Source organism: Pongo pygmaeus, chromosome 10, assembly GCF_028885625.2.
Source record: "Pongo pygmaeus isolate AG05252 chromosome 10, NHGRI_mPonPyg2-v2.0_pri, whole genome shotgun sequence".
Taxonomy (NCBI): domain Eukaryota; kingdom Metazoa; phylum Chordata; class Mammalia; order Primates; family Hominidae; genus Pongo; species Pongo pygmaeus.
This window is the reverse complement of record NC_072383.2, coordinates 110865966-110881672: the sequence shown is the minus strand read 5'-3', so window position 1 is coordinate 110881672 and position 15707 is coordinate 110865966. Positions and strand designations below refer to the sequence as shown.

The 15707-nt window shown below is 44.8% G+C and overlaps 1 protein-coding gene across 7 annotated transcripts in view; it reads left to right on the top strand.

Moving 5' to 3' along the window:
- HECTD4 (HECT domain E3 ubiquitin protein ligase 4) overlaps window positions 1-15707 on the top strand; it is a 225839-nt gene that overhangs the window by 161040 nt on the left and 49092 nt on the right. For all 7 annotated transcript variants that reach the window (XM_054442179.2, XM_054442180.2, XM_063647112.1 and 4 more), the window contains exons 45-52: window positions 1584-1687; window positions 3833-3994; window positions 4107-4255; window positions 4653-4732; window positions 7904-8067; window positions 10296-10533; window positions 11905-12041; window positions 12535-12661. In XM_054442179.2, coding sequence (XP_054298154.1) covers window positions 1584-1687; window positions 3833-3994; window positions 4107-4255; window positions 4653-4732; window positions 7904-8067; window positions 10296-10533; window positions 11905-12041; window positions 12535-12661 — 1161 coding nt within the window. The remainder of the gene's footprint in view (window positions 1-1583; window positions 1688-3832; window positions 3995-4106; window positions 4256-4652; window positions 4733-7903; window positions 8068-10295; window positions 10534-11904; window positions 12042-12534; window positions 12662-15707) is intronic.

Here is a 15707-nt window from a genome sequence, read left to right as displayed (position 1 = left end):
TGAGGTGGGAGGATCACTTGAGCCTGGGAAGCAGAGGTTGTAGTGAGCCGAGATTGCGCCATTGCATTCCATCCTGGGCAACAGAGCAAGAGACCTTGTCTCAAAAAAATAAAAATTTGTAGAGATAGGGTCTCACTATGTCTCCCAGGCTGGTCTCAAACTCCTGGGCTCAAGCAGTCCTGCCTCAGCCTCCCGAAGTGCTGCAATTATAGGCATGCACCACCATGCAGGGCCAAGGCAGGTGCTTCTTATCTCTTATTTATTTATTTATTTAGAGACAGAGTCACACTCTGTCACCCAGGCTGGAATGCAGTGGCGTGATCTCAGCTCACTGCAACCTCTGCCTCCTGGGTTCAAGCGATTATCATGCCTCACCCTCCCGAGTAGCTGGGATTAAAGCATGTGCCACCATGCCTGGCTAATGTTTGTATTTTTTGTAGGCATGGTGGTTTGCCGTGTTGGCCAGGCTGGTTTTGAACTTCTGGCCTCAAGTGATCCATCTGCCTCAGCCTCCCAAAGTGCTGGGATTACAGGCATGAGCCACCGCATTTGGCTTTCTAAGATCTAACTTAATGATGTTTTCATTAAGCCTTTCTGGATGCTCGAATGAAGTCACTGCTCATTCACCTGTGCCTCTGCTTGTACCTTATATTACATAATCACATACTGCAGCCCAGCACTGTGCTCTTTACTGTGTGTGTGTGCATGTGTGTGGTCTGCGTGTGTGTGCACCTTATTTTCCCTCCATAGTAGGGGCTTTGGCTCATATATCTTTGTATTCTCCAACACTTTGCGGTGTGCCTTGCTCATAGCAGGTGCTCCATAGATATTAGATTTTTAAAAATTAATGTAGATGATAAGAATAATAGTCTTCACTTATTAGATGATGAGAATAACAACACATTTATTGAATGCCTGTGCTAGAGACTTAGCCAAGGGCTTTACTTAAGTTATTTCATCACATCTTCACAACAGCCCTGTGAGACACAGGTGCTGTTGTTACCCAGTATTGCAAGTGAGATGATAAATACTGAGTACTAGGGCCAGGTTCTGAATCCAGGAGTTGGACTGCACCAGAGGCTAAGCACTTGCCCTCATTGTTGTAATGCTGGGCTACGTATGGAAGACAAAGATGTCTCAGGGTATTTGTTGTTTTATAAGAATTTCAGGCTGGGCACGGTGGCTCAAGCCTGTAATCCCAGCACTTTGGGAGGCCGAGGCAGGCGGATCACTTGAGGTCAGGAGTTCGAGACCAGCCTGGCCAACATGGTGAAACCCTGTCTCTACTAAAAATACAAAAATTAACTGGGCGCAGTGGCACGTGCCTGTAATCCCAGCTACTCGGGAGGGTGAGGCAGGAGAATCTCTTGAACCCAGGAGGCGGAGGTTGCAGTAAGCCAGGATCGCGCCACTGCACTCCAGCCTGGGCAACAGAATGAAACTCTGTCTCAAAAAAAAAAAAAAAAAAAAAAATTCAATGAGCTCTGTAAGTGCATTTTATTTTGATGCTGCTCCAAAAGAGTCAGCACCCACTTGGGAGTTGCGGGAGTTGTTTTCACAGATTCAACATGTGCCCTCTACAGGAGAGCGACTTGCAGTTGTGGAGGTACAGTGTGAACGGCTGAGGATGCTCTACCGGGACTGTGCTCGGCCCCCACCGCCTCCTTTGCAGGCTGACCGGAGACAGGTGAGCTCTCTGCGGTGCTTCGCGCCTCCTGCAGCTGCCACACAAATCACTGAGTAAGGCCAGCAGCAAGTTAAGGACGTTTAGAATAAGTGTTGGCAAAGCCGTTTGGAGGTGCATTCTTTTGTGGTGACATGCCCTCCTTTGCGGTGCCATGCTCTCATCTTTGAATGTCAGAGCAAATTGAGCTGACATTCTGAATATTGATTATAACAAGGGAGCAAAACTTAGTAATTTATAAATAGCTTCTTTGTGCTGTCAATAACAAAAAGCTTTTTTTTAAAGTTTAGAGATAAAGTCAGTTTCATAACAGAGAACATAAGTGAGTAATTAAAAAACAAAAGTGGCCTGGGCATGGTGGCTCACGCCTGTAATCCCAACATTTTGAGAGGCCATGGTGGGCAGATCACATAAGGCTGGAAGTTTGAGACCAGCCTGGCCAACATGTTGAAACCCAATCTCTACTAAAAATACTAAAATTAGCTGGGCATAGTGGTGCACATCAGTAATCCCAGCTACTTGGGAGGCTGAGGCAGGAGAATCGCTTCAACCCGGGAGGTAGAGGTTGCAGTAAGCCGAGATTGTGCCATTGCACTCCAGCCTAGGTGACAGAGCAAGACTCTGTCCAAAAAAAAAGAAAGGCAAAATGTTAAAAATTGATACATCTATGAATGTTCTTAGCAGCATTATTCACAATAGCCAAAAAGTGGAAACTGCAAATATACATCAACTGATGAATAAATAAAATATGCACTAGCCATGTAATGGAATATCGTTTGTTCATAAAAAGGAATGAGGTATTGATACATGCTACAACATGAATGAACTTGAAATTACAGTAAGTGAAAGAAGCCAGACACAAAAGACCACATCTTATATAAATTCTATTTATATGAAATGTCTAGTGCAGGTAAATCCATAGACATAGAAAATAGATTAGTGATTGCCAGGAGCTGGGGGCAAAGGAGAGTTAAGGGAAGAGAGGAACGGGGGTTGACTCCTGAAGGGTATGGAACTTCCTTCAGTAGGGACAAAAATGTTCTAAAATTAGATCATGATAATGGTTGCACAACTCTGTGAATATACTAAAAACCATTGACTTACCCCATAAATATATACACCTACCATGTACCCATAAATATTAAAAATCAAAACAAAACATTGACTTATACACTTCAAATGGGTGAATTGTGTGTTATATGAATTCTTTTTTTTTTTTTTTGAACTGGAGTCTCGCTCTGTCACCCAGGCTGGAGTGCAGTGGCCTGATCTCAGCTCACTGCAACCTCCACCTCCCGGGTTCAACTGATTCTCCTACCTCAGCCTCCTGAGTAGCTGGGATTCTGCAGCCTGGATGACAGAATGAGACTCTGTCTCAAAAAATAAAAAATAATAATAATAAATTTTTTTAAAAGATGCTTTTATCTGATAGAGAAGCTTGAGATTTTTATGATTAGAATGATTAAAAATAAAACTGAGAAAGCAAGACAACTAACCTTTAAAAAAGGAAAAAGGAAGTGTCACCATGGTTCCCTGCTTAGCCTTGAGCTGAATATTAAGTCATGCATTTATAAATTGTACTAAAATTTGTTCTGTAACTACATGGGGACTATAAGAGGATGGGGACCAGACCTTGGAATTGATGATAATAGAAGATAAATAGTGTCTTAAAGGGATAGTAAAAATTTTATTTGGAAAAAAGATAGCTTTTTAAAAAATATATGTGCCTGGCTGGGCATGGCGGCTCACGCCTATAATCCTAGCACTTTGGAAGGCCAAGACAGACAGATAGCTTGAGCCCAGGAGTTTGAGATCAGCCTGGGCAACATAGCAAGATCCCATCTTTACAAAAAATACAAAAATTAGCTGGGTGTGGTGATGCACACCTGTAGTCCCAGCTACTGGGGAGGCTGAAGCAAGAGGACCACTTGAGCCCAGGAGCTTGAGGCTGCAGCAAACTATGATTGCACCACTGCACTCCAGTCTGGGTGATGGGAGTGAGACTCTGTCTCTAAATAAATAAATGTGTGTGTGTGTGTGTGTATGCCTATATTTTAATACCATCAGATAAAATTTTTTTTTTCTTTGAGAGAGTAAAGGGATTGTGTTTGCAGTTCTACTGAATATGGGTTTTTCTCCCTGATGCAGCCCAAAGAGATTACTTGGAGCCCCTCGCGAGTGTTTCCGCCTGTTCGAGCCTGCATGTTCTCATCTCACCTTACCTCAGTCACCTTCCTGGCTGACCCCAGCGCTGGGGGAGGCCTGCCCCGGGGCACTTTTATCTATGCCACTTCACCATTGCCAGTTCAGGTGAGACATCACATGACACACTGTCTTTTGCATCTTCAGATTTGAAAGAAAAAGCAGGTTTCAGGCCTGGGTTTATCCCTCTGATTGCTGCTCTCTTCTGGCGTCTCTTCAGGCCCCATCTTTTTACTGGGAAATTGAAATCGTTTCCTATGGAGACACCGATGATGACACTGGGCCCATAGTTTCCTTTGGCTTCACTACAGAAGCAGAGAAGCGAGATGGGGCTTGGACTAATCCAGTGGGCACTTGTCTTTTCCATAAGTAAGTAAAAGAAGTAGCTCAGTGTGACAGCGGTAGCCTCCCACAAGGTGTGTACAGGTGTTCAGGAAGTCAAAATAGAGTTCTGTCTTCAAGTGAGTTTGGGGAAAGGAGAGCATTATTTTTCCTTTCTGGAGATTTCCAGTGCACATTAGTAAGATTCCTTCCTAGTTGACCTGTAATTTTTAAAAAATCTGTTTATTTTGCAAATTCTATAACCCTTTATTCTAGGAATACAGTTTGGGAAATATTGGTGTGGGTATTTTAATACTAAAGTGATATTATAATAATCTCACAATGCCGACCCCCTCCCCCCCACTTCACCACTTCCCTGCTTGTGTGTTGGCCAGTGAGGCTTATCTTTCTTGTCTTTGACCTCCCTTCTTTGTATTTTTCATAGCAATGGCCGAGCCGTGCACTACAATGGCTCCAGTTTGTTACAGTGGAAGAGCGTTCGCTTAGACGTGACTCTCTCCCCCGGTGAGTGCAGTGGGAGCTTTTCCACCCTGTGTGATTCTGTTGGTCTCAGGTTTGGGTCTAAACAGGTTAAAGTTAAATAAATTTAGCAATTGTAAATAGGCAATTTGTCATTTAGCGAAAACCAAACACGTCCGTGCTGCCCCCTAGTTTACACCAAACCCCTCACTTTATGAGCCCTCTAGCTGTGAGGCACTGGAGAAGTGCCTTATTGGGCCAGGCACGGTGGCTCACGCCTATAATTCCAGCATTTGGGAAGGCTGAGGCAAGAGGATCACTTGAGCCCAGGAGTTCAAGACCACCCTGGGCAACATGGCGAAACCCCATCACTAGAAAAAATACAAAAATTAGTGGTGGCGCATGCTTGTGGTCCCAGCTACTCGAGAGGCTGAGGCAGGAAAATCACTTGAACCCAGAAGGTTGAGGCTGCAGTGAGCTGTGATCATACCACTACACTCCAGCCGGGGTGACAGAGTGAGACCCTATCTCAAAAAACAAAGAGAGAGAGAGAAACGCCTTATTGGTAGATACAGCCTATAAACATCTGGTCAAGCTTTGACAAATATTCTGCCTGTATGTTTCAGTCACATAGACAGTCAACTCAATAAAGAACCCTTTCCTCCTTTTTAGCCTCCATGTAAATAACTAGATCTGTATAGTAGTTGAATTAGGATTGGCCCTACGTACTCCAGCTATAGCAAAGAAACAGAACTGTCCTGCTGACATTCGAAGCAGCCAAATATGTTGATTACTTATTTTTTGACAATGCATCTTAGGCTTCATCTATAATAGAACTTAAATTGAGATACATAGTAAACAATCTGGGATGATGAGATGGGGAATATGAAGTCACTCCAGTAGGTAACCTCTTATAGCTGCCTGGAGGGTACTTTTGCCATCGCTTGTCCTTAAGGGTGCTGCTTGTTAAATTACACTTTTCCTGGGAGCACAGTGTGGTTTTTTTAATGTTTTTGTTTGTTTGTTTGTTTGTTTGTTCTTTTGAAATGGAGTCTTGCTCTGTCACTCAGGCTGGAGTGCAGTGGTGCGATCTCAACTCACTGCAACCTCCACCTCCTGGGCTCAAGCAATTCTCCTGCCATAGCCTCCCATATAGCTGGGATTACAGGTGCCTGCCACCATGCCCAGCTAATTTTTGTATTTTTAGTAGAGACGGGGTTTCACCATGTTGGCCAGGCTGGTCTCAAACTTCTGATCTCAAGTAATCTGCCTGCCTAAGCCTCCCAAAGTGCTGGGCTCTCAGGTGTGAGCCACCACGCCTGGCCCCTGGCAGCATAGTGTTTTTACTCAAGCCAAGTCATATTATGACTTGGAAATCATTTCAGGGCAAAGTAAAAATTTTTCTCTTACTTCACAAAGCAGAACTCAGACATCTCAGCAGAGTACTTACCTAAGCGCTTTCAGCACAAAAGGGTATGTCGGGGGGGGGGGGGGGGGTGGTAGGCTGGGGGAGCATTTTCAGTGTTTTTATTTCCTTGTTGCTGTATTTGTTGTTTTATCAGTTTTGGTTTTTGAGAACATTTAGGACTGGACTATGGGCACACAGACTACCCCCTTTCTAGAGAAATGTGTCTGCAAAGGAATAGGAATTAGAACCCAATCTGTCTAACAGAATCTCAACCCCTCTACCAATACATGGGCTTCCATTCATCAACAGATACTTGCTGAGCATCTCCTACCTGCTAGGCCCTCTTCCGGCCCCTGGGGATGCCATGGCGAACGATGACAAGTCCCCAGCCACTGGAAAGCTCCCATTCCTATGGTATCTAAGCCATAGGAGACTCTGTGATCAAAACAGAACCTTAGAACTTCATGCACTTATTGGAGAATTTACAAAAGATAAATTATAAGGCCACACGTGGTAGCAGCTTGCTTGAGGCAGCTGATGTAAGAGTGCTGATGCGATCGACAGGCTCCTCTTGGTTCTGTAAGTCCTACCCCGGTGTCCAGTCATCTGATCAGATAACAGCCTGGATTATGTTGGTTACCTTCACTTTTTGCAAAATGCCTTAAATGCTTATAAGTAGGGAACATAATGGAATTTAATGGTCTATCTTTAGCTTACATTGTGGGTGAAGTTTAAAATTATATATTTATTTTGTTTTTCTTTTTTCTTTTTTTTTTTTTGAGACTGGGTCTCACTCTGTCACCCCGGCTAGAGTGCAGTGGTGCAATCACAGCTCACTGCAGCCTTGACCCCCTGGGCTCAAGTGACCCTCCCACCTCAGCCTCCTGAGTAACTGGGACCATAGGCACACACCACCATGCCTGACTAATTTTTGTATTTTTTGTAGAGACGAAGTCTCACTGTGTTGCCTAGGCTGGTCTTGAACTCCTGTGCTCAAGCAGTCTTCCCACCTTGGCCTCCCAAAATGCTGGGATTACAGGCATGAACCATCACGTCTGGCCTTAAATTATATATTTTAAGGCCATTTCTGAATATTCCACCGGAGATGATATTACTATTACCTTTTTACTTATTTGTCATAAGTAATCCTCCATGTGTCAAAAGAGAAAAACTTCATTTTTCTATTTTAAAAATAGTACCTAGTGTTTTTCATTTTTTTCTTGCCTGCCAGGAAAATAAAGGCTAAATTTAATATGTAATTGCGGTAACTAATTTAACACAGACACTAGGCATTTTCCTTCTAAAAATTCTGACAGCTTCTTTAAATGGGTTGTTTCTGTTATGTTACTTTATATCTAAATATAAAAACTTAGGCTGGGCGCGGTGGCTCACGACTGTAATTCCAGCACTTTGGGAGGCCGAGGCAGGCGGATTGCCTGAGGTCAGGAGTTCGAGATCAGTCTGGCCAACATGGCAAAACCCCATCTCTACTAAAAATACAAAAATTAACTGGGCATGCTGGTAGGCGCCTGTAATCCCAGCTACTCTGGAGGCTGAGGCAGGAGAATTGCTTGAACCCGGGAGGCAGAGGTTGCAGTGAGCCGAGATGGCGCCACTGTACTCCAGCCTGGGCAACAGAGTGAGACTCCATCTCAATAAATAAATAAATACAATAACTTCATGTCCATTTCAGAAGTAAATGAGGGCATAAATAGTCAGTGATGTGTAGGGTGACACTCTGGTTGCAAATTTAAAATTTACTTAATAAAAGGGAGAAAATGTGTTTTCCTTCCCATTCTCTGCTATAGGTGACGTGGCAGGAATCGGCTGGGAGAGAACCGAGGGGACTCCACCTCCTCCGGGACAGCCAGCCAAGGGCCGAGTGTACTTCACATACTGCGGGCAGCGCCTCTCACCGTATCTTGAAGACGTCTCTGGTGGCATGTGGCCAGTGGTTCACATTCAGAAAAAGGCAGGTTACCTTGTTGGGAAAGGAAAACAAATTCTCCTTCATCACCTGTTCCTGTTAGACATGGAAAAATGAAAGGGAGCAAACAGGACCTCATTGTACGTAATATTGGTACACAATGGCAGAGGAAGGGCAGAGCCAGCTTGAGCGAGTGTGTGCTTCCTTTGTATTGACCCCACAGTCTTAGACTGAATGATGCTGTATCAGGAACTTAGTGCTTCATTGCCTTCACATCTTTTTAGCAACCTTTCCCAGACAACAATGCAAGGAACACTAGAGTTCTTTCAAATGTCAGTAAAATGATTACATGATCAAGTAAATTTTGAAAGTGATTCTCTTTGGTTGCTCAGTATGTCAGAAACTTGGAGAGAACCTTCAGTAAAGATTTGTAAGTTCAACTTAGTTAACCAGCATCCTCATACATGTTTAATGATGGAACTCTTGTTTCTTAAGGGGCATCTATTAATATCCAATGTTCTGGAACATTATTACTTACTACATGCTGGTAGCTCCCAAATCCATATCTGTATCCCAGACCTTTCCCTAAACTCCATGCTCACATACCAAGCAGCCGGGGCAACATCTCTAAAGAGATGCCTTATTGGCATGTCGAGGTTAACGTGACCAAGACTGAGCCTAACTCTCCCCCAAACCCAAAGCTGCCACTTCCCCAGTCTTCTTCATCTGAGGAAATGGCAGCTCCATGCTTTTAGTTGCTAAAGCCAAAAACCTTGATATTCTCCTTGACTCCTCTTTTTTCTCCTGCTCCACATCCAACCTGTCAGCAGATCTTGATTCTAACCTTCAAAATGTATCTAGAATCTGACCCCTTCTCCCATTCTTCCATCAACAACCCGTTCCTGCCACCATCTTCCCTTGGGTAGCTCATTACAGTGTTCTGACTCCTCTCCCAGCCCCCATTCTTGCCCGTTCACATGTCTTATCTTTTTTTTTCCCCCCTTCAGGACATCTCTAAGGTAATACATGTCTTTTCAACCCAGCAATCACAATGATCTTTTCAAGATGTTAGTTGGAATGTCACTATCCAGTCAGTGGCTTCTCGTGTCACGCATTTTAAAAGCCCAAGTCTTTATAATGACTTACAAGATGCCAGATGTGGTAGTGCCAAAGTAGTCCCCGCTGCTCTGGAGGCTGAGTTAGGAGTATCACTTGAGCCCAGGAGTTCCAGGTTGCAATGCGTTATGATTGCACCTATGAATAGTCAGTTGTACTCCAGCCTAGGCAACATAGTGAGACTCCAGATGTGCACCACCACACCGGGCTAATTTTTGTATTTTTAGTAGAGATGGAGTTTCACCATGTTGGCTAGGCTGGTCTCGAACTCCTGACCTCATGATCCGCCCACTTCGGCCTCCCAAAGTGCTGGGATTACAGGCAAGAGCTACCACATCCGGCCAAGCTCCATCTTTTAAAAAAATAACCTATAAGGTCCTATAGGATCTGGCCCTGTACCATGTGTCTGAAACCATCTTTTATCTCTGTATTTGTTGAGTGAATTAATGATGCCAATAATTTAAAGCAGCATTTCTCAGCCTGTTCCATTCATGCATTCAACAAATATTTATTGAATACTTACCCTATGTCAAGCACTATGCTAAGCTCTGGATATATAGCAGTGAGCAAAACAGATATGATCTCTGTCTTCATTGGGTTATGATCAGTTGGAGGAATCAATCAGACAGTAGTCAAATAATCACATAAATATGCATGTGTATGTATGTAATCACAGACTAATAAATGCTGTGAATGAGAATCATAGACTTCCTAGAAGCAAGTGGCAGGCATATCTGATCTTGTATCTCTTAATCTGAAGAAGTGCTGCTTGAGGCAGGTCTGGAATATTAGCTGGTCTTAACTAGGCAAAGTTGGACAAAAGAATATTCTAGGTGGAAGGAACAGCATGGGTGCTGGTGTCAGGTAGAGAGGAGCAGTGTCAGGTAGAGAGGAGCAGTGTTGGAAATGAGAGGTCAACGTGTTTGAGCAGCAAAGTACATGAGAGTGTGAGGTGAGGGACAGGGAGGCAGGGCTGGCTGTACAGGGCTCTGAGCGCAGGTGTGCTCAGTCCCTCCAGCCCCCACCTGGTTTCTCATGCCAGCACACACCTCGGGCTATTCTTCCAAGGTGACATTTAGTGAGCTGCACCTTGGGCTCTTGCAGAAATAAAAATAAATGTAAGTCTTTCCAAATCCTTCATTTGGTCTCCTTTCCAGAACACCAAAACCCGAGCTAACTTTGGCTCCCGGCCGTTTGCCTACGCGGAAGGGCAGGCCCACCGCAACGCTGCTGACCTGTGCACTGACCTAGCAGAAGAGATCAGCGCTAACTTTGAGGCCCTGCCTTTCGCCATGGCATCTGACAGTGACAATGATGCTGGCACCAGTATTGCATCAGACCCAGGCACTCATGGGCCACCATGCCGGATTGCTGCCGTGGCCACCGCTCAGCAACGTAAGTCACCTCCTGGAACTTACTGCCTCCGTGGCTTCCTGAGACCGTGAATGTTATGAATTCCATAAACCCATTGCACTTGAGCATCCTCATTACAATCAGGAGTTGCAAACTCACGTGCCCATTGGTAATGGGGTCACGGGCCTGGTGAAAGAAGGTGGGGAGCAGGAGGAAGCACAGCAGACCACAAAGTTCATCCCTATTTCCAGGAAACCTGCTATGCCTCAGGGCAGCCAGTGCAAGACCACTAGAGCCCCAGGACTTTGTATGAAGTCTCCTCATGTCACAGTGTTACTCATTTTCAAAAATTGTCCTAAAACCGAGGTAATCACAGAATAATAAAATGCTAGGCAATGGATATATAGGTGTGCACTGAAAACTTTTATGATGGTCGGGCGAGGTGGCTCACGCCTGTAATGCCAGCACTTTGGGAGGCCGAGTTGGGCAGATCACCTAAGGTTGGGAGTTCGAGACCAGCCTGACCAGCATGAAGAAACCCCGTCTCTACTAAAAATACAAAATTAGCTGGGGGTGGTGGTGTGTGCCTGTAATCCCAGCTACTCAGGAGGCTGAGGCAGAAGAATTGCTTGAACCGGGAGGTGGAGGTTGCAGTGAGCCGAGATCGCGCCATTGCACTCCAGCCTGGGCAACAAGAGCGAAACTCCGTCTCAAAAAAAAAAAAATCTTTTGTGATTACTTGTAACAATTTTGTCATAAAATTAAATAAAAAAGCTCACCAAAGTAAGGATGTTTGCAGGCCATATTTGGCCCATGGGATACTGGTTTGCAAACTGTTTTAAGATTCTGTTTAGGGCCAGACACAGTGGCTCACATCTATAATCCCAACACTGGGGGGTCAAGGAAGGAGGATGGCTTGAGCCCAGGATTTTGAGACCAGCCTAGGCAACACAGTGAGACCCTGTCTCTACAAAAAAATTTAAAAAATAGCCAGATGTGGTGGCACACACCTGTAGTCCCAGCCACTCAGGAGGATGAGGTGGGAGCCCAGGAGGTTTAGCTGCAGTGACCTATCTTTGCACCACTGCTTGCCAGCCTAGGCAACAGAGTGAGCTTCTGTCTCAAAAAAAAAAAAAAAAAAAAAAAAAAAAAAAGCCTATTTAGTTCTATAGTGAAGGACTTTCTAAAGTCTTCTCTGAATTGAATGAATTATACTCATAAAAACTATTTTAGGATTCAGGGTAATTATAGATAATTAGTTATTCCTAGACTCTGTGATTTAAAATTCCTCAGTGTACTAGGAGTCTTCCTATCATGCAAATTAAGATAATCTGGTTTGTCTAAGGGTGAGAAATTAAGGATTTTTCTAGCCTTCTCTTGTTTAGAATTCGCTGTCCTTGTGCTCTGTTACAGAATATGATAGTGACACCTCCTGTCATTATAAAGTCGAGCTCAGCTATGAGAATTTCATCACCTCTGGCCCAGACCCTCACCCGCCTCCCATTGCAGATGATGAAAGCGATGATGATGACGATGATGACATCCCGCAGGTAAGAGACCCGCAGGCTTAGATCAGGACTCAGCAGCATTTGCTTAGCTCCCTAGTGACTAGGACAAGCCTTGAGGAGTGATTTTGATGTGAGAGTGCAAAGCTGGTTTTGTTACTCTCAGTGACATCATTGTGCTTGAACAGTGACCTTACAGTGTTAATTTTTCTAAACCCCTATCAATAGCGATATCCGTTGGGCCATTTTGCCCAGCGAAGATCCAGAAACTGGAGAAGTGAAGTGCTTTGCAATAGTTCAGAATCCTGTGAAAGTGCTTCTATGGCTTCTTTAGAGGGAAAGGAAGAGCTTGCCCTAGTGTTGCTGTTCCCTGCCCTGGCATCTGGGGGTGTATCTAGTACAGGGGTCCATGCCTGATCTTTCTATTACTGGCATTTAAGTGGGGTGAAGGCCTCAGGGTGAGGGCTGTAAGTTAGGGAAACAGTGATGCCTGCACCAGATATTCCTTCTCTGTTCATGAGGTTCCTTCTGCTTCCAGGAGGACCACTACGCCCTGCTGGTGAAAGCATGGGAGACCAAGGTTTTTCCTACCATCCGAAGACGCTTCCGCAATGAAGCAGAGCGGAAATCGGGCCTGGACCAGATAAAGGGGGCCTTACAACTAGGTCTGGTACTTTTTGTTCTGCTAAGGAGGTTACTTCATGACTTGAAGTGAGGAGCTGGATGAAAATCAGAATGTAAATCAGGAGAGACTCATCTAATGTTGCACCAGACTTAACAGTGTCTTCAACCTTACCTTTAGTGAACTCTGATCTTTTGTTTTCATTGCTGGTCTTTGATTTGCTTGTCGATTTGGCTGAGTATTTTGGGTTGATGGGCTGCTGCAGTGAAGCTGGAGTGGTTATAATGGGAAACTCTGTGGTCTGGTGGTTAACAGTTCACATCTGAAGTCGCACTATTTACCAGCTGTGTGGACTTGAGAAAATTACTTAATATCTCTGGGCTTTCCCCATCTTTAAAATGGAATATGTGCTCTGCAAGGTTGATTTGGCAGTCTCTCACTGTTCCCTGATTCCTGCTTATTAAACAGTATTTTTGACCGGCCATGGTTGCTCACGCCTATAATCCCAGCACTTTAGGAGGCTGAGGTGGGTGGATCACCTGAGGTCAGGAGTTCGAGACCAGCCTGGCCAACATGGCGAAACCCCATCTCTACTAAAAATGCAAAATTAGCTGGGTGTGGTGGCACACACCTATAGTCCAAGCTACTCCAGCGGCTGAGACAGGAGAATCGCTTGAACCCAGGAGGCAGAAGCGGCAGTGAGCCGAGATTGTGCCACTGCACTCCAGCCTGGGCAAGATAGAACGAGAGTCTGTCTCAAATACATACATACATACGTACACACATACATAAACAAACAGTATTTTTTTCTCATACCCACTGTTCCTTTTGAAAACATTGCAAAGATTATTGTTCCCTAATCTTCTAATCTTAGGCCACAATTTCTTGTTTATTCTAACACTTAATTCCAAAAGCGTCTGTCTCTAATCACAGCCCCCTTTTAAACTCTGCTCAGAAAATTGCCATGCTTTTTCCTTACAGTAAGACCAGTGAATAAAAGAATGATAGATAGGTGGGATGGAGTTAGGCCTTGTGTAAAAAAAGCAGATTCTAGGCCAGGCGCAGTGGCTCACGCCTGTAATCCCAGGACTTTGGGAAGCCGAGGCAGGCGGATCACAAGGTCAGGAGATTGAGACCACCCTGGCTAACACGGTGAAACCTGTCTCTACTAAAAATACAAAAAATTAGCCGGGCATGGTGGCGGGCACCTGTAGTCCCAGTTACTCGGAAGGCTGAGGCAGGAGAATGGCAGGAACCCAGGAGGCAGAGCTTGCAGTGATCAAATATCGCACCACTGCACTCCAGCCTTGGCAACAGAGCGAAACTCCCGTCTCAAAAAAAAAAAGCAGATTCTATCAACACCCACTTTTTAAATTATTTTTTTGAGAGAGTCTCGCTCTATATTAACTGGGCTGGAGTGCAGTGGTGCAATCATAGCTCATTGCAGCCTCAAACTCTTGGGATCAAGAGATCCTCCTGCTTCAGCTTCCTGAGTACCTGGGACTACAGGCACTCACTATCATGCCTGGCTAATTTTTTTATTTTTTATAGTGACAAGGTGTTGCTATGTCCCTCAGGCTGGTCTTGAACTCCTGGCTTCAAACAGTCTTCCCACCTGGGCCTCCAAAGTGCTAGGATTACAGGTGTGAGCTACTGCCCCTGACCAACACCTGCCCTTTCACCCACAACGTCGTGGGCACTGTGGGGCCTAAGGCAACAACAGGATATGGAGGAATTGTGCCCATGTTGCTTTCCTCCCATAATGCTTTTCTTCCCAGGTCTTTGGACATTTAATTACTTGGTTTATTAATTAATAGTAGCTGTTGCTATCAAACATAATCGTATGTTCTTTCTCTGGGAAGAAAGAGGAATCTCAATAAGTGGATAGAAGAAGCTCATATAGCCTTCTCTCTCTCCTAAACGAGCAACATGTGTTTATTGCAGTAAAAATCAAACAGTACAAAAATATATAGAGAAATAAACATGGCCAGGCACGGTGGCTCACACCTGTAATCTCAGCACTTTGGAAGGCCAAGGCAGGCAGATCACTTGAGGTCAGGAGTTTTGAGACCAGCCTAGGCAACATGGTGAACCCCCATCTCTACTAAAAATACAAAAATATTAGCCAAGTCTGTTGGTGCGTGCCTGTAATCCCAACTACTTGAGAGGCTGAAGCATGAGAATCACTTGAGCCTGGGAGATGGAAGTTGCAGTGAGCCGAGATTGCACCACTGCACTCCAGCCTGGGCGACAGAGCAAGACTCTGTCTCAAAAAAAAAAAAGAAAAGAAAAGAAAAAGAAACGTTACCCTCACTTTCTTCTTCCTCTCCATTTATCCTGTAATTTGTTATTTTGAGTTAACGAAAATGAAATAACTGCAAAATAATGGACCATTTTTAGTCATTTTATACTGATGAACACTTCGGTTTTTTCCACTTTTTTGCTATCTACCAACAGTGCTACTTGCTCTGTCTCCCAGGCTGGAGTGCAATGGTGCAATCTCAGCTCACTGCAACCTCCACCTCCCGGGTTCAAGCAGTTCTCCTGCCTCAGCCTCCCGAGTAGCTGGGATTACAGGCACCTGCCACCACGCCCAGCTAATTTGTATTTTTAGTAGAGGCGGGGTTTTGCCATGTTGGCCAGGCTGGTCTCGAACTCCTGACCTCAGGTGATCCACCCACCTCGGCCTCCCAAAGTGTTGGGATTATAGGCGTGAGCCACTACGCCTGGCCCTTTTTTTTTTTTTTTTTTTTTTTTTTTTTTAAGATGGAGTCTTTCCCTGTTGTTGAGGCTGGAGTGCAGTGGCGCCAGTTTGGCTCACTGCAACCTCTGTCTCCTGGGTTCAAGCAATTCTCCTGCCTCAACCTCCCGAGCAGCTGGGTTTACAGGCACCCGCCACCATGGCTGACTAATTTTTGTATTTTTAGTAGAGACAGGGTTTCACCGTGTTGGCCAGGCTGGTCTTGAACTCTTGGCCTCAAGTGATCTACCCGCCTCAGCCTCCCAACGTGCTGGGATTACAGGTGTGAACCACTGTGCCTGGCCTTAGTGCTTATATTTCTGTGGAACAGATTTGAGACATTCCTAAA